General features: G+C 35.5%; 1 protein-coding gene across 9 annotated transcripts in view; it reads left to right on the forward strand.

Annotated features, from left to right (window-relative positions):
- Positions 1-22,856, forward strand: part of PTPN12 (protein tyrosine phosphatase non-receptor type 12) — an 89,032-nt gene that overhangs the window by 12,382 nt on the left and 53,794 nt on the right. For 5 of the 9 annotated variants that reach the window (XM_057731124.1, XM_057731130.1, XM_057731125.1 and 2 more), the window contains exon 2: positions 21,347-21,455. In XM_057731124.1, coding sequence (XP_057587107.1) covers positions 21,347-21,455 — 109 coding nt within the window. Of the gene's footprint in view, positions 1-3,037; positions 3,195-21,346; positions 21,456-22,856 lie in introns of those variants that run through there. The other 4 variants (XM_057731126.1, XM_057731131.1, XM_057731128.1 and 1 more) reach the window with 2 other exon arrangements.

Raw genomic sequence — 22,856 nt, forward strand, 5'->3', positions numbered from 1 at the left:
CCATCTGTAACCTGGGTGACTCTTCATTTCAGTCCCTCTGTCTTTCTGTGGTTCTCCATATTTATCAGTTACTCTGTCTGTCTAGGGCTGCTTGGATACCTGTCTTTGCTTCTCCATGCACCTGCTTTACTCTTAGCTCTCTGCATTTGACTTTTACTGTTTGGGGCTGCACATGCTGTTGAATAAAGGCATCTCTTACAGTGATCTAACCTATCTTGTTCACTTTATCTCAGTTTAGGGAAAGAGCTCAGAGTGACTAGAATTGCTCTATCTCACTTTCACATTCCTGAAATTCACATCACATCAATCAACTTGCTGCCAGTGAGATGGGTATTGTGTAGTATAAGTGTGTGGAGTTGACCAGGGTGGGGAGCTTGTTCAGATGTGATTGGTAGGGACTTTTCTTAGAGAAAGAAAAGGACAGCTCCCTAACTAGGCAGGTAGCCCAAAGTGTATTTATTTTGAAGCAAAATAGCAAAAAAGTTTTAACTTCTATTTTAAGGTTTCAGCCCCAAATAAACTCCACCCATCCCCTTTCAGAGAAGAGAAAAAGAAGCATGGAGAGTCCTTGAGTTCAGAGTACATTCTGTTGGCTCTGGCAGAGCATTATTTCACGTACATATTAAACGTCAGACTTTTAAGGTTTCTGTGTAGAAACTATAAAATTAAGATAATCTGGGCTTTTGTGGTGGCTCAATGGTTGAGAATCCACCTGCCAATGCAGGGGACTTGGGTTTGAACCCTGGTCGGGGAAGATCCCACATGCTGGGGAGCAACTAGGCCTGTGTGCCACAACTGCTGAGCCTGCGCTCCAGAGCCCACAAACCACAACTATTGAGCCCATGTGCCACAACTACTGAAGCCTGTGAGCCTAGAGCCTGTGCTCTGTAACAAGAGAAGCCACCGCAATGAGAGGCCCTCGCACCACAGTGGAGAGTAGTCCCTGCTCTCCACAGCTAGAGAAGGCCCGTGCATAGCAATGAAGACCCAACACAGCCAATAAATAAATAAATAAAATTTTAAAAAATTTAAAAATATAACCTATAAGCTGCATATTTATGGTACTTAAGATTTAAGTTGTAACTTTTCAGTGTTAAAATATGGAACCAAAACATTACCTTCTTGCAAAGAGGTGTAATTCTAAAGATCAATTTTATTAAAGCATTGTCATTTTTTATTCTCTCTCTGAATATACATCTGAAATTTATCACTATCTGAAAAGACTAATGTATTTTCTTCACAATAGATTTTGCATTAATAAATAAATCTAACTAATAGTTCCTGAATTATCTAAAACTTAAGTATCTAATACTGTGTTTGCCTGTGCCTGTCTCTGTGCTGTATATCCGCTTGCCTGTGCACCTGTGTCATCTTATCTTTCTCTGTCTACTCTGTCCATTGACCTGTTTGTGCCTAAGATTCGTTAATGGGTGTTAGAGATAGATCTGGATATACTGTGTAATTTATGTCTGGTTGTTTGTAATTCTTTATTTCTAGTGCCCTAAATAGGTTATATGTAAACTCCGAGGAGGAACATAGAGTAGGTAGATATTAATAATAGGATTTTGCAACTATTTGAAGAAATTGAATATGTTCAAATATTTATCTCTAAACCCATTCACTGGCATTACTAGATGTTGCACAAGATAACAAATTTTATTTTTTCATTACTTTATAATTTAGAGAGTAGAAGATTATTAAAATAAGAAATACGGTTTTAATGTTTAGTATACCAGATGCTTTGATCTTTTCATTTTATGGAAAAGTAAAGAGGATGGATATTTTAATAGTTCCGAAGCTAGAAACAAAATTTTTTTCGTGTGAAAGACAGCATTCAAAGAAATTATTATTAATAGCAAAATGGAGGCTTAAACTAAGCTTTCTTGAATGCGTACTTAGGTGGGAGTTGGCTAGCTCTACTTGCTTGGCCTCTTCTTCATTCCTTTACCCCCCACTGTAAGCTGATTTCAAGCACTACCATTCTGCTGAAATTGCATTTACTATGGTTGCCTTAGACCTCCTGGACATATCCAGTAGATACTTTATAGTAGTGCGTGGCTTTCTTGATGCTTCTTTAGCATTCAGCACTGTTGACGTTTTTTTGAAGTCCTTTCTGCCCTTGATGTTGAAGCATCATTTATACCTAGTTTCTCACCTACCTCTTTATCTCTATTATTGGCTCAGATGCAGCATACTTTCTATTTTTCATTCTCTTAGGTCTTAAGGGAAATATGATCAAACACTGGAGTATTTAAATACGAGAGAATCATACAAATCTTGTAAAACAGACTACAGTGACGTGAATTATTTTAATACTGCTTAAGCGTTTTAGAGAATAATAAAATATTGATATTTTCTCCTACTGTACATTCTTGTGATGGCTGGTGGATTATTTTTAAAGTATTTTTGGAAAATGCAATTAAATCTGAACCAGAAGTATAAGATGAATATTTAACCAATGCATTTAATTTTCCGTTGTTGCTTTATTATATGCCAGTTTTTACATTGTTTAAAAGCCATATTATGTTTGTAATCCATATATTGTTTATGCCATATCTAATGTTTTCAGATATGTTCCAAAATGATCTCACATTATATTGGCCAAAGCAAGTTATAATGCCCCCCAACTTCAAGGGGTTGGGAAATAGATTACACCTTTTAAGCCAGAAGAACTGCAAAGTCACATGTGGTTTCAGTATAGGAAGAGTTGAAAAAGCAAGCTATTAATATGATCAGTCTACCATATAACAGGTGAAGGGGATATTATTGTTAAATAGGGTGATTAAGACATGGGACGGAGTTGAAATGGTGAGGGAGTGAGCCCTGCAGTTATCTAAAAGAGTTTTCCAGACAGAAAGAACATTAAGTTCCCAAGTATCTGAGTTAAGAGTGTGTTGAAGGGTAGTAAATTTGTGATAGTTTTGGGAATTACAGCAAACCATCCAGAGTTCTTGTAGGTCATTGGTAGGACTTGGGCTTTTACTCTAAATGACATGAGTTTTACTCTTAGGTATGATGTTAACTTACATTTTAACAGGATCACCTTGGCTGCTGTGTGGAGACTAAAATGCAGAGAGGTAAGGATACAAGCAGAGACCGCTTAGAAAGCTAATTTGAGCTATTCAAGCAGGAGGGCCTGGAGACAATGACAGTGAATATGAAGAAAAGCGATGGATTTGGAAGGCAGTTCTGAGGTAGGATTCACAAGACTTGGTGATACTGGAGGGTGAGGGAGAACTTATTCAAGCTCACCGTGGACACTCAGTGATAGGGACTACAGGAGGAAAGATAAGTTTGAGGAGTTGGGTACTGAGTTCAGTTTTAGATGTTTAGAATTTGAGTTGAATTTAGATTTCAGGCCAGTCGTGGTTGGTCCTACAGTTCTCTAATTTTTTGTGTATGGGTGATCATTGAACTCATGGAAGAAGTTGAGATTTTTGAGATAAAGAATATAAAGTGAGAATAACAGAGAGAAGAATATGGAACATTCAGGGCATTTAAATATCTACTTGAGGATGATAAATAAACTCTCAGTGCTAGAGAGGAGCAGAATCTGGAGGGTCTTGTGTCTTGTAGAGGCTAAATGGATTGAGGAGTTAAGAGAATTGAGAATTTGAAATAGAAGTCATGGGTGAGCTTGTCAAAAGCCCTGAAAAGAGGGTAGGACAAATTTGCATTAAAAATGTTTTTGAATGGATTTTATGTTATTTTTTAAAGCAGTGGGGAAATTACTCTTTTTTAATTAATTAATTAATTTATTGGCTGTGTTGGGTCTTCTTTGCTGCCTGCGGGCTTTTTCCAGTTGCAGCAAGTGCTCCTCTTTGTTGCGGTGCATGGGCTTCTCATTGCAGTGGCTTCTCTTGTTGTGAAGCTCAGGCTCTAGGTGCGAGGGCTTCAGTAGTTGCAGCACGTGGGCTCAGTGGTTGTGGATCATGGGCTTAGCTGCTCATAGCAGGTGGGATCTTCCCAGACCAGGGCTCGAACCTGTGTCCCCTGCATTGGCAGGCGGATTCTTAACCACCGTGCCACCAGGGAAGTCCCCAAAATTACTCTTGTCTATGAAATCCTATCATATATAGCAGTTTTCCTGAAAGGTGAATCTGCTGTAGACATTTTAGGGAAAAGAGAAGTTGGGGAAGGGAGTGAGGATAGGTCAGAAAGCTAATAAATATACTGTTTTGGTTTATTATTCTGTCATCCTCTGTTAACCCTGGATCCCTTCTCCCATTTCTACCCTCTTACTGCCAACCCTTGTGCTGCTATTTACCTTGCACTCTACTTTTTTTTTTTTGGCAACTTTTTTTATTGTGGTAAAAATGTATATAATAAAAGTCATCGTTTTAACCATTTTTAAGTGTACAGATCATTGGCATTAAGTACGTTCACATTGTTGTATAATGAAGATTTTTTTTCCTTTTTAGATGAGGGTTCTTAAAAAGGAAAAATCTTATACTATTAGGAGAGTCATGCTTAATAAGAAAGTGCTTTCAAAATGAACCTAGAAGCATAGGTGAATTTTGGTGGAGGGACTTTATAAGTAGAGGGAACCCTTTGAGCAAACAAATACAGGTGGGGATAAAGAAGAGACTTAAGGGAACAGCAGTTAGTAGCATTATTAACTAAACAAGCATAATCAAAAAGAACATTTATAGAAATAACTAATATAATAGGGCTGTTGGTGAATTTATAAGTATTAAGACATACTTAATAAACAAGGAATTGGTTAAAAATAGTATAAATTTTTAGAATAAATGCTAAATCAGTTTTCCAGAGGTAAAAGTAGGTTTGGTCTTTGTCATTCATGAAATGCTCTAACCAGCAGAAGATTTATAATTTAAATAATAAATGTTATTTGATTATGGGGGTATACTCTAAAATATTATACTCCCAGAGATTGCCAGTGTACCCACACTACACATTAAGTATTATTACAGGAGGTTTTGTGTGGCTCAGAGAAGTCAAGCTGACAGTGAAGTACCAAGTCGCCCTAATGGCCTCATCCTATTAGAAATTAGCAGTTACCTAAGAATTGGCACTGTCACAAAGTGATACAAGAGAATACTGCTTGGCCTAAGACTTCCTGTTGTAGTCAAAAATAGTAGCTGAATTATAAGAGTTTTTCATTTTATTTTAAAATAAGCAAGTTCAAAAAAATCCACCATATTTGGGTAAACTTTTTAAATGTAATAGTTGTCTAAAGGAGTCAGTATGCCAGTGTAAAGAGACTGGGAAACATTTAGGGACAAAGGAAATCTGAATTAGAGTGCTTTTTCTCCTGACTTGTATTTAAAGCACAAATATTATAATAATAAAGCTCAAATTTGATCTCATAAAAATAAAAGACATCTATAATATAAAAGGTAATGCAAAGATAAGCAGTAGATTAATATAAAACATTTTAAACACATTTAACAGTTGGAGAATTATTATCTAAAATATATGAGTAGCTTCTTGGACTTCCTAGGTGGTGCAGTGGTTAAGAATCTGCCTGCCAATGCAGGGGACACGGGTTCAATCCCTGCGCCAGGAAGGTACCACAAGCTGAGGAGCAACTAAGCCCATGTGCCACAACTATTGAGCCTGTGCTCTAGAGCCCGTGAGCCACAACTGTTAAGCCCATGTGTCACAACTACTGAAGCCCTCGCACCTGGAGCCTGCGCTCCCCAACAAGAGAAGCCACCACAGTGAGGAGCCCTCACACCACAATGAAGAGTAGCCCCAGCTCGCCGCAACTAGAGAAAGCCCATGTGCAGCAACAAAGACCCAACACAACCAATAATAAATAAGTAAATAAATAAATAAATAAAAATAAAATATATCAGTAGCTTCTATATATAAATAAAAGAACACTCCAGTAGGAAAATTAACAAATGCTAAGAAAAATAACAGAAGAAAAATACAAATAATTAATAAACATGGTGGAAAAGTCACCAACCCATTCAATAATCAGAGAAATACAAAGTAATTAGTATTAACTTTTGAGGGGGTTCATCAGATTCCACCAAATTTGGTAAAATTCAAAAGGTGATAATCATGGCAATTCAGAAATTGATAATAGCAGATGTTGGCAAAGATAGAGAAAAGCTAGCATTCTAGATCTGTTGATAGGAAGGTAAACTGGTAAGGCCTTTTTTTGGAAGGCAGTTTGGCCACTTCTAATGCAATTGATAATGTGTATACTCTTTGACCTAGCATGTCAACTTCTAGGAAATCTTTTCTTTAAAATATTTGCATGTGTGTGTAAATTTGTATGTCTGAGTGTATTAGTTACAGCAGTTTTTTGTGAAACAATGTATAAAATATCTATTAATAAAGAGCATTAGTTCAAAAGGAAGGGATATGGAGGAGAGGCAATTACTTTTTCATTTATAATTGTGTGCAGAAAAAGTTAACATAGCAAACCTGAGACTGCTGTCCTCAGAAAGGCCTGTTTGCAAGATTCGCCCTTGGCTGGTGTCTGGGAACTTGGACGTTTGGGAGGGTTCCTATCATTCCGTGATAAGAATGGCTCCCTTTGCCTTTACTGAACAAATATGGTTTTTGTTAAACACCTGTTTTCCTTACGGAAATCTGGAAATTTGGTTCCTGCTAAAACAGAGGGTGCCTGTGTGACCAGCCACCAATAAAAACTCTGGCCACTGAGTCTGTAATGAGCTTCCCTGATAGACAACATTTCACAAGTGCTGTCGCAACTCATTGCTGGATGAATTAAGTGGGTCCTGTGTGACTCCATTAGGAGAGGACTCTTGAGAACGTGTGCCTAGTTTCTTCTGGACTGTGCCTTGTATCCTTTAACCATAATAAATCATAGCTATGAATATGTCTATAGAGATAGTCCTGTGAAATCCTCAGGTATCATTGAACCTGAGGGTGGTCTTAGGAACCCGTGGCACAACTTAACATTATGGTTTGAATATTTTAGCATTCTGCATGTATTGCTTGTATAAATTTAAAGATTTTAAATTCAGTATATTACATATTTAAACTATATGTATGTATATGTATACACAGGCACACGTATATACCTCATCTCTAAGAATATGTTGGTGGGTTTTTATATGTGTATATTAGCATCCACTTATTCTATACATTTTCCCCCTGGTAATAAAAGATTGAAAACTTTCCTTGGTGACATTGTAGGTAACATAACAAAGAAGCAAATCAAAAACAAAATGTCCTCAGGTATGTCATTTAGGACAAGGGGATTATTACTTTAAATAAATGATTTTAAATTACACTTCATTTTTTATCAGTTTCATATGTCAATATGATGGTAAACCACAAAGATCAAATTTCAAGTAGCATTTTAAAATTATACTCTCAACTTATTGAACTGAATAAGATATAAATATGATAGTAGGGTGCGAATTCATTGACTGTGTGATGCTCTGAATATGGTTATCAGTGTGCATTTTGTTTAGAAGACTTGCCATGCTTTATTGAATATGTGATACATAGAAGACACTAGGTATTGTGAAGGAATAAAGAGAAATATAAAAGATTATCTCTGGCAGACAGAAAATTATAATCTTGGGTGGCAGCAGTGCTGGTAGTGATGGGATTAAAACTTGTAAACAAATGATGGATAGCAGAAGCAGGAATGATAAATACTATATGAATAGGATCTACTTTTAGAATATACGCTACATGAGGGCAGGGATTTTGTCCTGTTCACACTATATCTGACCACCTAAAAGAATATCTGACACACAGAGGAGGTTAGGATACAAGAGCAGTCATCCTCATGAAGGTGATAATTGAATCTTACTTTATCCTTTTGATTATAGGTGTCCAGATCCAGTATATCAGCAAACTGAGAAAGTAGATTTTTTTTTTTTGAAAATCATAACAGTTAATTCATTAGTTGAGCAGAGCTATCTAATGTTATATGAATATTGTGTGGCATGGTAATCTGAGACACTTTAATGACACCAACAAATCGCTGGTCCCTCTTCCTATACTGGTTAGGGCATTTAATTCCTGTTTATTTATTTATTTATTTATTTGTGTTGGGTCTTTGTTGCTGTGTGTGGGCTTTCTCTAGTTGCAGTAGATGGGGGCTACTCTTCTTTGCAGTGTGTGGGCTTCTCAGTTATGGTGGCTTCTCTTGTTTTGTAGCACAGGCTCTAGGTGCTCGGGCTTCAGTACTTGTGGCGTGTGGACTCAGTAGTTGTGGCTCGTGGGCTCTAGAACACAGGCTCAGTAGTTGTGACACACGGGCTTAGTTGCTCCATGGCATGTGGGATCTTCCTGGACCAGGGCTCGAAACCATGGCCCCTGCATTGGCAGGCGGATTCTTAACCACTGTGCCACCAGGGAAGCCCAGGGCATTTAATTACTATGCAAACAACTACAAAGGGTTTCTTTAAAAAAAAAAGTTGTAATGTTGGTAAAATGTAAATAACATAAAACTTACCATCTTAATGGTTTATAAGCGTACGATTTTGTCGTGTTTATATCCACATTGTTTTGCAACCAATCTCTAGAACACTTTTCATCTTGAAAACCAAAAATCTATACTTGTTAAACAACCCCCATTCCTCTCCTCCCCCTCTGTCAGTGGCAACTACCATTCTTTTTTTTTTTTTAAGCTCTTTATTGGAATATAATTGCTTTACACTCTTGTACCAGCTTGTGAGGTACACCAAAGTGAGTCAGCTGTATTTATACACACATATCCCCATGTCCCCTCCCTCCCGCGACTCCCCCCCAACCCCCGCCTTCTAAGGCATCACCCATCATCGAATTGATCTCCCTTTGTTATACAGCAACTTCCCACTAGCTATCTGTTTTACAGTTGAGAGTATATATATGTCTATGCTACTCTCTCACTTTGTCCCAGCTTCTCCTTTGTCCCCCGCCCCCCCAACCCCATGTCCTCCAGTCCATTCTCTGCATCTGCATCCTTATTCTTGTCCTGTCACTGGGTTCATCAGTACCATTTTTTTTTTTTTTTAGATTTCATATATATGAGTTAGTATACAATATTTGTTTTTCTCTTTCTGGCTTACTTCACTCTGTATGACAGACTCTAGGTCTATCCACCTCCTTACATATAGCTCCATTTCATTCCTTTTTATGACTGAGTAATATTCCATTGTATATATATGCCACATCTTCTTTATCCATTCATTTGTTGATGGGCATTTAGGTTGCTTCCATGTCCTGACTATTGTAAATAGTGCTGCAATGAACATTACGGTACATGTTTCTTTTTGGATTATGGTTTTCTCTGGGTATAGGCCCAGAAGTGGGATTACTGGATCATATGATAGTTCTGTTTTTAGTTTTTTCAGGAACCTCCAAACTGTTTTCCATAGTGGCTGTACCAACTTACATTCCCACCAACAGTGCAGGAGAGTTCCCTTTTCTCCACACCCTCTTCAACATTTGTTGTTTCTGGCAACTACCATTCTACTTTGCATCTCTGTGACTAGACTTGGTACCTCATTTAAGTGAGATAATACAATATTTATTCTTTTATGGCTGGCTTATTTCACTTAACAGATTTTCAGGCTTCACACATGTTGCAGCATGTGTCAGAATTTCCTTCCACATTTTGTTTATCCATCGGCCCCTCCATGGGCAGTTGGATTGCTTCCACCTCTTGGTTATTGTGAATAATGTTTCTGTGAAGTTGAGTGTACACGTATCTGTTCGAGAGCCAACTTTCTGTTATTTTGGGTATATACCTAGAAGTGGACTTGCTAGATGCAAGTTTTAATTGTTTGAAGAATTACCATACTGTTTTCCACAGTGGCTGCACCATTTTACAATCCTACCAACAGTGCACGAAGGTTCCAATTTCTCCACATCCTCAGCAATTCTTGTTACTTTGGTTTTTTTCTTGATAGTAGCCATTGTAGTGGGTATGAGGTGAAACCTCATTGTGTTTTTGATTTGCATTCCTTGCTGATTAGTGATGTTGAGCATCTTTTCATATGCTTTTTGGCCATTTGTGTATTTTTTTTGAGAAGTGTCTTCTCAGGTTCTTTGCCTGTTTTTAAATTGGGTTGTTTTATCTGTTGTTGAGTTGTAGTAGTTCTTTATATAGCATTTCTATATGTCCATCTTTATCACAAAAAGGACAGTCTATAAAAGTTTAACAGTCATAATAAAACAAAACTTGTGATTCGTTTTCAAAGTAAAATGCTCTCAGATAGGACAGTTAATGTGGCTTCATAATTCCAGTTTAATTAATAGTTCTTATAATCAGCTGAAGTTTCACTTATTGATCGTTTTTTCCTCCAAGATTGCTATACAGATTGATGTATCTTCTGCTTATCTCAGTAAAGTTTCTGCTAGAGGAAATATTAGTAAATTCTTTTCAATGAGTTTGACCACGGTTTTGAAAGTTATCAAAATGTCACATCTTTTATTTAAAATCTTGGCTTATTTTGATTCAAGGATTCTAAAGTACTTTTTTAAATTAAGAAACTCATTCTAGATAATATCTGTAAGTTATTTTTGTTATGTATTTCCTCTATACTGTAGTTTGTTTTTGATAATTATATATAGGTAGATCCTAGTTTTTATTGTGATTGAAGTGTGACTTTTTCTTTGATTTTATATGGTATATGAAAGAGGAGCACTGTTTATCTTTATTACAGAGATATTTGAAGACAAAATCATGCCCTTGGTAACTTGGGGTGCACATATCTTCACAGTAGTGTGATCTGGCCTTTTCCGGACCAAGTCTAAAATAATGCTGAAGTGAAATGCTTTTTGCAGGAAACCTTCACTATCTAATTTCAGAACATTTTCATCACTGCAAAAAGAAACCCCATACCCATTACGAGCAACACCTCACTCCCCCTCAACCCAACACCCTGTAAACCACTAATCTACTTTCTGACTATAATTTGCCTTTTCTGGACATTTCATATAAATGGAATCATATAATATGTTTTTTGTGTCTGACTTCTTTCACTTACCAAAATGTTTTCAAGATTCATCAGCTGAACATGTATCAGCACTTTATTCCTTTTTGTGGCCAAATAATATTCTATTGTGTGACTAGACTACATTTTGTTTATTCATTCATCAGTTGATGGACATTTGGGTTGTTTCCACTTTTTGGCTCTTATGAACAATGCTAGTATGAGCATTTGTGTAGAGGTTTTTTTGTTTGTTTTAAAGTCTTTATTGAATTTGTTACAATATTGCTTCTGTTTCATGTATTGGTTTCTTGGCTGCAGGGCATGTGGGATCTTAGCTCCCCAACCAGGGATTGAACCTGCACCCCCTGCACTGGAAGGGGAAGTCTTAACCACTGGACTGCCAGGGAAGTCCCTGTGTACAAGTTTTTGTGTGAACATATGTTTTCAGTTCTCTTGGGTATATACTAGGAGTGGAATTGCTGGGTCATATGGTAACTCTATATATTTAACCTTTTGAGTAATTGCCAAACTGTGTCTCTATTAAGAATTTAAAACTTAATTTTACAAACAAAAGTTTGCCAGCCTAACTTGACTTTATCTCTACTTGGTCTCCCTTTCTTTTTGAAAAATGAAATGATTATGTGAAAGCACATCCTTTATTATACTTACTTTTTTATATTTTTAAAAACATAAATACCTTATATTAAAGCATTTTTATGCATTGATAGGAAAAACTGGCACAGCAGATCCTTAAATAGTAATTCCTTATGTGTTACTAGACTTGGGGAGTGGAATGCAAAGATGCAAAAATATGGCTTGTAAACTTAAGTCTGGTTTGCCGGGTAATTTTCTAGCTTTCGAATAAATAACAGGACATATGTGGTTTCTTTGTAGATCCATAATGGAAGGATTAGGGAGAACATCAATGACAATTTATTCTTTCATTCTAGAATTTGACCCATAATTTACTTTGTCTAATGCAGCCCAGATAGACTTGCAATATACAGTTGAAAATTGCTTTCTGAATTTTTAAATAGAAACTGTAGCTGGTAATGAGCAGTGTGATCATTATTCTAGTGTGGTATGGCATCAAATCTTAGGGTACACACAAAAAGGAATTAAAATGCTCTTCAAGAACAAAAAAAGACAGTATTTGAGTATGCAAATAAAGATATTTGGGTATTTGCTAGTTGCCATAACTAGTCAACTGATCTGAAGCAGGTAATTAAAATTTTTCCTTAAATTCCTCATCTGTTAATAAATCTTACTTGGTCATCTCAGTCTTTACATATTTAAAGGCATGCTCTATGCTAAATATTGGGTAGGGTGCTTTATATGCATGGTTTAGTGAACATAAATGCCTTTTTTCGTCTCCTTGAAATACGTTAATTAGTTATTTTATTTATTATACTATTTTGTTATGCCCACCAAATTCTCACTTTTTCCTCAGTAATTCAAAGGGTTTCTTCGGGATTTCCCAGTCAGTCCAGTGGTTAAGACTCTGCGCTTCCAGTGCAGGGCGTGTAGGTTCGATCCCTGGTCAGGGAACTAAAATCCCACATGCCTTGCCGCCAAAAAACCAAAACATAAAACAGAAGCAGTATTGTAACAAATTCAATAAAGACTTTGAAAATGGTCCACATCGGGAAAAAAAAAAAACATGGAATTGGAACTGGGGGGGGGAAGTCAGCAGAAATACAGATTTGGGGCTCATCATAAATGTAATAGTTAAAGGCATGGCAGGGAGCGGAGGATAAACTTGCTAAAAGACAAAATCTGAGGCGAGAATAGTTCAATAGAGAACACATGCTTTTAGGGGCTGGATGCGGAGGACCAGAGAGCTGAAGAGGAGACTCAAGAGACAGTTGTTCAATGAAACTGAAGAAAGTAGTTTTAAAAGGTGGATCATCTGTTAAATACTTTACAGGAATTGAGTTTTTGATTTTGATGCCTTTTGGAGATTATTGGTGACTTCATGAAAGTAGTTTTCAGTACAAGTGGTAGAAGGAAGAGTGAAATTTTCAGGGGGTTGAGGAGTTAATGGTTCACCAGTAAGCATAGGTTTCTCTTTAAAAGTTTGGTCTGTTGACCAAAGCTTTGTGGCAGTCTGGCCTAGCAAAAAATAATTTATTTCCATATAGTGGTAGATATGAATTGAGCTTTCTTAAACTGCAAAGGTGACTATTTCTTTGCTATATTTGTTTTTGCAAAGATGAAAATATGAATTCTGCATCCATGCTATTAATTTGAGGGGTCTTCTTTGTTTTATCTTTTAGTTGGACAGTGGATGTTATTGTAACTTAATGTGTTAAATGTGGGACTCAGTATTCTCAAGTTTATGTTTATATTATATATTTTGGAATAATGAGCTTAGTGATGGATTGCTTTGGAATACTTTCAGAGTCTGGGCTTGGCAGAGTATTCCCCAATGGAGACTAAAGGGTAAAGAGCACTGTAGTGATCATGTTTTCTTAAATCAAGACACATAACTAGATAAAGGGAGGCATAGTCAGAAGCCATAGTATTAATACCCAGAGTTTGGAATTTTTGAGCAGTTTGCTGTGGAGACAGTGGGACAAAATATTTGAAGTTGGGATTGACCTGGAAAATGTGGAAGCAGTGGTTGCATGAGTTAAATGGTTAGAGGGGCACAAGATAAAGGATGATGAGGAAACAGATGAAAGAGAAGCTGAGGGCTTTGTGAGTAGAAACAAACAAAAGAAACCTGGGAACACTTTTTCCCCCCATGTGGTGTATTAACAAAACAATTGTATTACCCTCTTAGTTCAAATAAGATTCTACTTTTTTCCATAAAAAATATAGCCTAGAGGTGGGGAGAGGATAAACTTGGATTATATCCTCCTAATATTTTGATCTAGAGGAAGTACTTTATTTTCTTTTCCAACCAGAGAACAGGAGTCTTTCCTTTAAGAAAAGAAAACCATTTGCTTGTTGTCTGGGGTGTGCAAAAAACGGTTATAGCCTTGCTGTGAAATTTTTTTATTACCTTTTTTCTTTTTAGCTTTTATGCTTTGCCATACTTATTGTTTTAAACTATAAAGTCTGTAGTACAAAGTTTTAGTTAAAAACTAATTCTCAAAATGAAGATCTGTTGCTTCATCCATTCAGGGAGGATTATAAAGCTACTATGTTAAGATCTCCTTTGCTGGTAGTTGATGGAACTATGAATTGAATCCCAGCTTTTCTAACTCAAAGCTCTCTCATTGTGAAGTGGTGATGAAGTTTAAGGAGTGAGAGAAAATCATTTCCTGCATTTACTGGTCAATTCTGTTTTGCATCCATTTCTTTTGAACATTACCACCTGAGAAGACCTAAAGAGTATATTGACTTGCTGCAGTTTGTCACAGGTTATGCTGGTAGTAGCTGTTATTAATAGAGTAAGAAGATATGGTCTGCCTCTAACTCATGTTCTATCCAGGATGGTATATGTGCACATAGAAATAATTATTGAACATTGGGAGATGTCCCAGATGAGAGGTATATATCAAATGCTGTGGGTAAAGATGAGGAAGCAGTATGGGAGGAAGTGGAAGATGGAGTTGGATGCCAGTACTATGCTCAGGAAATGTTTCAGCAAGATGATTCCTGTACTGAGCTGGAAAGAAGCGAGGAGTTTGCTTGGCAGACTACTAGGAAAATAACTGAAGCATTGAAATCAAGATGAACAAAAAGTAAAATCATTATTCTTATTAATACCCAAAGACCAGTAAGATTGGCCCCTATTTCCTTCAAAGATATGTCCTTTTAGTATCAGCCCTGACTTAGCTTTAATGAGAAGGCATAGCTATGCATTTTTGAAGAATGGCAGGTATGTTAGTCTGTCATGCAGCAGTAAGTAAAGCATGAGCAAAGATAGGAAGATGAACTTTGAAAGGCAGAGTTTCATATTTTGCTCCTAAAGGTAAACGCTGCAGCTGTATAGTTGAAAGACCCGTTAGTTATTTGCTTGTAAAAGTTATTATTAGTGGCATACATATTTTTATATGAATATATTTGTAAAGATTTAAAAACAGCCAGTTAAGTTAGAGATAGTATGTTTGGTGGAAATTATACTCTGATTTTACTACTTGCTGCTGTTACTTTACATTCGAGGTTTTAAAAAAATTTATTTTGTCTTAATAATCATCCAACTTGTGTAGTTGGTTTTAACTCAGTAATATTATTGAGGGGCTTTTGTGAGTGATGACATTAACATTTAAGGCATAAAAACAGATGAATTTTTTTCATTTAAGTTATTATTGTGTGCCATCTATGTGCCATCCCCCCTGCCTTTTAAAACTCAGATGGATTTTCCAGTAATTGCCTCAGAAATATTTCAGAGCAGTGGCAAAAGCAGTACTATTTAGGTTTTCTTACATTTTGCTACAGTGTAACTCTAAAGCTTAAAGTAATTCCATTTTATTTCACTTTAAGGTACATTGTTAAGATTTGTATATTCTTGTGTGCTTATTTACTAAAATTAGTGTTTTATGAAGCTTATACTGTTTTTTAAGTGTTAATGACATTTAGGAATTTGGGGCAGTAGTGTGTGGCCTAGTAACAGAGTATGAGAAGGCTTGAGTTCCAGTATTTAATTTATTTATAGCCCATCTTATACAAAAAGAATTTGAGTTAGCTTAATTTTATTTTAGCTCTACTACTTTTCTGTCAATTTGTTTTCTTAATTGCCCTGATTGAAAATCCACCAACGATTAAATTTAATACTTGTTCCTGTCTACATGTATTCTGAATTCTAAGTCTGTTCCGTGACTATGAAGACAATTAGGTAGATTTTAGAGGTGGAGCTAACAGCCTGCTGATGGATTGATTGGATGTTGGGGGTGAGGGGAGGTAGAGGTAGGAATCAGGATGATTCCCACCTTTTAGGCTTGAGCAACTGTTGAATGGTGGTGCTGTTTGGCCATGTTTGTGATGCCTGTGAGACACCCAGTGAACAATCGAGTAGACAGTTCACTGTTTGACTGGAGAGATTCAACGAGTGTCACAAACACATTCTCATTGCTTTGGTCCTTAGATAATAACAAGGAAACTGTTTTACCCTTTTAAAGAACCAAATCTTGACACACAACTGGATACCTTAAAGAGGATAGTCATATTGCATGTGACTTCAGAGGCCTCTGAGAATCAGTTGTTGATTTAGGATTGGGGAATAAAACTTTTGTATTTTTAAAAAGTAAAGAGAAAGTAATTTGTTTGGAACTTTAAAACACAGTGAATATTAAACTCCATTTTTGTTGGCATCACAAATTCTGATGTATTAGAGACATCTCTGACTTGTCTGAGAAGGCTAATTAAACGATTCTTGAAATCACCCATTTTACTGTGATTTGCATTGCATTAGCTATAACGTACAATAAGATAGTCCATTCTTTGCTTCTAATGGGTGAGACATTAGACTATAAATACTTTACAGAAATGGTAATACAGCAATGATTTTTGACTACTTAGTGCTGGGAACTGTGAGCAGCGAGGAAGGGAAGGTTCAAGAAAGGCTTCAGAAAGGAAATAACGCTAGTCAGAGTCCTCCTGTTAACTCACCAGCAAGAGTAAAAATTGTAGAACTGTAATGATGAGGGGTGGAAGGTTGCTGCTGCTGCTGCTGCTGCTGCTGCTGGTAAATAATACTATATGGCTGAAGCCTCATACTCTGAGTGAGAGAGTGTTACAAAAGGAAGCTGGGAAATTGGACAGGCAGCTTTCAAAATATGTTAAAATTAAAGGATTTGGTAATTTATCTAGGAGGTGATAGATCCATTGGAGGATTTTTAAGTGTGGGACAAATTAAAATGATCAGACTTGCTTTTTCGAATAGAAGCCCTTAAGAATGGAATTATATGAGCTTATTATGTGACTTCCTCAAGACTTTAAAGGGCAGTCTGTCTTAAAGGTTTTTTTTTTTGTTTACTTAATTAAAAAAAAAAGCCACACATAATAAGGGGTATGAGTAGTACCTATAAGTTTATGTAAATATAACATTTAGCTTATTTTTGCCAGTTAGGACAGTAAGTGATTCAAAGTATTTTCTTCCTTTTAGTGTAATTATGTGTAGGTTAATAAATTAATTACTTTATTAGTGTTTAGTTCAGTGCTGTTCTCATACAAACTGTCACGTAGCACTATACTTACGAATAATGTTCCTTAGTATGTTATGGCATGTTTCTCAATTTCATAGTGACAGCTTCACTACAGGCAGTGGAAATGGTGGTCAGGAAGTTAAATAAAATGATATGTGTAGGTACTTTCCATTTCATATAGTTAAATGAACTTTGGTGGTGCTATGTCTCCTCCAAGTACTATTGGGGCATTAAATTTGATATATTAAAAAGAACAAAACCATCTTCTTTTGTTTAGGCCAGCATTCAAATCTAATTCTAAGATTAATTTATTTAACATATAAACATTAAATATGCTCAAGGGATACAGGGCATTACACATTTTAATCTGACAGTAATCTTGTACTCATAGAGTTTAGTAGAAGAAGTAAGATGTATTCTCTCCATATATTTATCGTAAAGGGAAGGAAATGGTGTTTCAAGAGTACATATAAAGTCAAAAAGAACTCAGAAGGGAAAGGTGATTTTTGCATGAGAAAGTAGGAGACTCTAAAGGAGCTAGGACTTAAAAGATGTTTAAGACTTGGAGGTATGTGAGTGGCATGACCACTAAGAAGCAAAGACGCAGCACACACAAAGACACAAAAAGATGATCATCATGATAGGTTTTAAAAGTCAATCTTGAAAGCATCTTTTTTGTTTACCAGTTAACATACTGCTGGTGTCAAGTGCTACCAGATCTGTACTTTGTTGTATTATTTTGATGTTTTAAGAGATTTAGGAAGAAGTTTTGGTTTGCTGTACCTTCCAGTTTATTGAGAATTTAATCTCTTTTTGGGGGGCTGGGGGGCACGCGACATGGCTTGTGGGATCTTAATTCCCCAACCAGGGATCAAACCTGAGGTCCAGGCAGTGAAAGAGCCTAACCACTGGACCACCAGGGAATTCCCTCAAAACCTTTTAATTCTTTCACTTAAGTACTTTTGTTTGTAGCTAGTGTGGGGTTTTTTGTTTTGCTTTGTTTTTTATTCCCATTTGCTGCTGAAGTGATCACCTCCCCATCCCCTCCTTTTTGTTTTTCTACCTGATAATTAAATTTTTCCTTCTTCATCCCTAATCCATGCTCCTCCTCCCCCCAAAAATCCCTAATCACTTTTCAAAAATTTTCAGTATTGCCAATCTACGTAAAATCCAGAGGAATCTAAGAATTGTTGAAAATGAACGTCCATTCCTCCACGCAGTCCATCACCATACTCCTTCCTCTTGAACGTACCTTATACCAGTGGTTCTTAAGCACAGCCCCCAGACAGCAGCAGCAGCAGCACCTGGGAACTCATTAAATTCAAATTCTCAGTCTGCATCCCAGACCTATTGAATCAGAAACTCTGAGGGTGGGGCCCTGCAATCCTCATTTTAACAAGCCCTCCTGGTGATTCTGAAGCATGTGCAAATTTGACAATATGAATGATGCATGCTTTATAATACTCAACACTCCCAGGCAAACAAACTGACCTAGAATATGTGACTCCTTTTGATCTCTGATCTAAGAAAGGTTTTATTTAAAGAAAGGAGTTTTAGTAATATTCTCAGTAGTAATAGTTAATATTTATTGAGCCCATTTTTTCATGACAGGCTCTTTCTTGAGAGTAGGTATTATCCTCAGATCACAGAGGATGAGACACAGGTTAAATATATTCAGTGTCTTACAGCTAGAGAGTGTCAGATCGGGAATTTTAATTCAAGCAACTAACTATAAAGCTGACCTTTCTGTTAGAACATAAGTTCCTATTTGAGGACATCTTTTTAATACAGTTGGGTAGAATTTTTTGGTATGGAACAGTTTATGTTTAATGGACCATAACAGTTTTTATGTTTTATTTATACTACATCATAGATTAGTATCTCTAAAGGGTATGAAAATTTCAAGTACACTGCTTATGTAGACTTATTTTAATAGAACATTCTTCATTGGAAGCGTGACTGTGAAAAGCATCCCATGCTGTGCTGGTCTTTAAGAAAACTGAATATATAAAAATTCCAACTCAAATTAGATAGTAATCTGTACACAGAAGTGTTCTTAAGTTTCATTCTATGAGAAATGAAGTCATTTTCTATAAAAAACTTTGTTTTGCACATTTCTCAATAATTTGTCTTGTAAAAGAAGAAATGCTTGGAGTGATTGAAGCAGGTATTCCAGAAGTTCATTTATAATTAAATTCATCCCCTCTTTTTCTTCGTAGTTTTTTATGTGTGTTTATGTGTGTATTTGTGTGTGTGTGTTTTCAATGACAGTTGAAAACACACACAAAGTTATATTCCTGAGTTATATTCCTCTCCCCTTGTGTTTCTGCCAACTGTTTGATTGATATCCTTGTTAGTCACATTCACATAGAATATTTTGTAATACATTAAGATATATTTAAAAATGAAAATCTTTGAGCACAGAAAATACCAAAATTCTGATTAGATATGTGAGATATATATGTAAGTAACTGGGAGGATATTTGTTAATGTGGAATAACAAAATCATGAATAATCTTTTCTTTTACTTTTTTTTAACACTATATTTTTGAATAGGTAATGCATTCATATAATCCAAAAGGTATGAAAGGACGTACAGTAATGTTTCCTTCCCACCCATTTCCTACAGCAACTCATTCTCTTCCCCACACACAATAACCTTTGTTAATAGTTGCAGCGATGTTTCATGTACAGGTACAAGCAAATACAAATATATTTTTTCTTTTTAACAGCAACAGTAATATACACAGTATTGTTTTCTCTGCTTTTTTACACTTAATATGTATTTTTGAGATCTTTCCATATCACAGTATATCAAGAACTTCCTCATTTGTTTTCAACCATGATATAAATGAAACAAATCTTTTTAACCAGTCCTCTATTAATAGTCTTTTCCATTTTTGCAGTCTTTTGCTGTCGTAAACAATTCTGCAATAAATAACTTTGTGTGTACATCATTTCATAAGTGTGTGCCATTTATCTAGAGAACAAATTTGTAGAAGTGCAGTTCCTAGGTTAAGGGGTTATGTGTATTTGTAATTGCCAAATAACCGTCCTTAGGGGTTGTGCGAATGTTCTTTTCTACCAGTATTGCATCAAAGTTCTGGTTTTCCCACACCCTCATCAACAACCCATTTACTTTTTAAATACAGTTTTTTACCCCCAGTACACTTACATACTTTGAGAACTTTATTACTACAGGAAATAACATCATAAATGTGGAGAATTTTGCGTTGGCATTGTGCCAGTGCAGAACAAGATTCTAGTTAAGTCTTTTCATCTTAAAAAATGTATATTCCAGCTTTAAGTCTCTAAGATTGTGATGATAAAGTTTAGTAGTTTTTCAGAGAAAAACAAAAAAGCTTACTATTTTATATGTAAGGGCCTATTTTAAGATTATTTCAAGTGTTATATGTTAAAATGTGTTAATACAAGAATAAGTTAAGGATCTTGAATTAAAGTTCTAGCTGTGATTTTTTTAAAATACAGACATGATATTCTTAGTTGCTGAATTATCAGCATAACAAGGAACAAAAATAAAATGGTGAAAAAGTTAAACATCACCAGACTTCTTTTTCATTTGTATTTAATAATTTTGTTGAATAGTAAAACCAGAATGCCTTCAATATGTCTTTAAGCCTGGAAGAAAGCAGGCTCCTTTGAAATTAAATTTCAGCAATGTAGTTGAGTAGTGAATTCAAACAATTCACAATGCTGACTTTCAGTGCTTCTGAAAGCAGGAAGTGTATTACTGACATGTAGAAATATTCCAGCCCAAAGAACATCCCTACTGCCATATGTGGTAAGAATTTGTCACTAACTCACAAACCACTTCGGTAATGCAGTGAATAAGCAGAATTGGTCTTTGTTAGACATTTCCAATTCAATATCAGAGAATTTTGTTTTGCAGTGTCTCATAGGTAATTATTAGTTTATGCCTTGGAAGAAGCCTGGCACATCATGGGTGCTCAAGGTTTACTGAGAGAAGAAATAAAGAAACTTGTACATAATCTTTTAGGCATGATTTTCAGATTTGTTTTTGGGACCCTGAGTTAAATATTCTGTTTCAGTTTATTAATGATTTCTTTAAATAAAATTACTTTTATTCTAGTGTCCCCCTGCCCCTCCCCCCCTTTTACTACTCTTTGGAAAATTAATCTTATGTTTGCACTTATGCTAAAAAAGAAATTATCTTGGGGTTAATTATTAAGGGGTTAGGGAGATATTGTGAATTTAGGAAAACAAGAAAATGAGTTGTGAGGAATTGGGATTAGCAAAATTCAATGAAGAGCTATTATTAAAGTTTTCATTAAAAGGTTGAAATACTAATGTTTTTCTAAAGTTGAATTTTTTTTTTATTTTTGTTTTAAGCGACTAAGAAGATTGTCAACCAAATATAGAACAGAAAAGATTTATCCCACAGCCACTGGAGAAAAAGAAGAAAATGTTAAAAAGAACAGATATAAGGACATACTGCCATGTAAGTTTGAAATGCCATTAACGGAACAAATGAAATTGCTAATTAGCAGTTTTATAGCCTGAACTAGCTTTATTCTTCCAAATAAATAAATAAATAAATAAATAAAAATTTGTGATTGTGCTTGCCTTTCCTTCTGATAGCAGTTTTTGTTGTTGTAGTTGTTTTATTGTTCAGTTTTTTTCTTTAAGCATCACAATTGCTCTAATACTAACTCAGTTTTAACTCCTGAAAAATCCATGTAAAAGTATATCTTTTATGGACTCCCTGTTCAAAGAAGTTATTTTGTTAAAATAAAATAATATAGACAGATGATTCAATAAGTATAATTGAGTGCATTTTGTAAAATGCTGAAAATATTAACTCTTACCTATTGTCTATTCACAAGAACCTTAATTGATTAATTATGCATTAAAAATGAACCATAAGATGATGCATGCCTGTGTGTCTGCTGTTCTCTGTAGTCTAAATATGATCTGTATCTCTGAGGGCATGCCTAAGACTGATAGCATTATATTCTAATAATGATAATATAATTATATTTTTAAGTAGTATAGTTTTCTAGCAAAATACCTTTAACTCTAAAAGCATGCATACTTAAGGGTCCCCATTTTATAAAGTAAATATTTATATCATACTTGCTATCTCTTAAAGTGGCCAGTAGTCTTTCTCTTTTCCTTCAAGTATCTTGAAATATATACAGTCCATGACACCATTCCTTCAGCTCTCCATTCACCCTTTTTTTCCTAGCTTTATTGAGGTATAACTTAGAAAACCTATTCATTCCTAAAGCTTGTTCTCTAAAATGTCCTTGATAAATTTCCCAGTGACATTAACTGCCATATTTGGTAGTCTTTCTTTTACTGGTTATTCCTTTCTGTTAACTATTTTCATATCATTTACCAGTCCCTATTTTTGAAATTTTCTTTTTCCTTAATATCCCTTTTTCAAGTTGCCTCCTCTCTCTCACATCTCCTTCCCTCTGTTCCTTACTGTCATCTTTGCATAAATTTAATCCTTCATCTTTCTATTGCTATTGTTCAGCTTTAATCTCAGCTGTGGTATCTGTAGGTGGCCAGTGGTAGCAAAATTATTACAAAGTGTGGCAAGCACAGCATAAATGGTGAAGAGTTCTGACTCTGGAAGTTCAAATTCTGGTTCTACCACTTTCTATCTATATGACTTTGGACTCATCCTCTCTGTGCCTTAGTTTCTTCATCTTCAAAATGGAGATTAAAATAATAATACTTTTAAAGACTATTTTGTGCATGTAAAATGCTTACAATTGTCCCTAGCACATAGTAACCACTCATTAAGCTTTTGGAAAATATACTCCACTTTTCTTACCAATCCACTTCAGAATAGTGAATAGTATGGGTTTCTGGACAGTGGTGTTTTTTTTGT

The sequence above is a fragment of the Hippopotamus amphibius genome, chromosome 4, assembly GCF_030028045.1.
Source record: "Hippopotamus amphibius kiboko isolate mHipAmp2 chromosome 4, mHipAmp2.hap2, whole genome shotgun sequence".
Lineage (NCBI taxonomy): Eukaryota > Metazoa > Chordata > Mammalia > Artiodactyla > Hippopotamidae > Hippopotamus > Hippopotamus amphibius.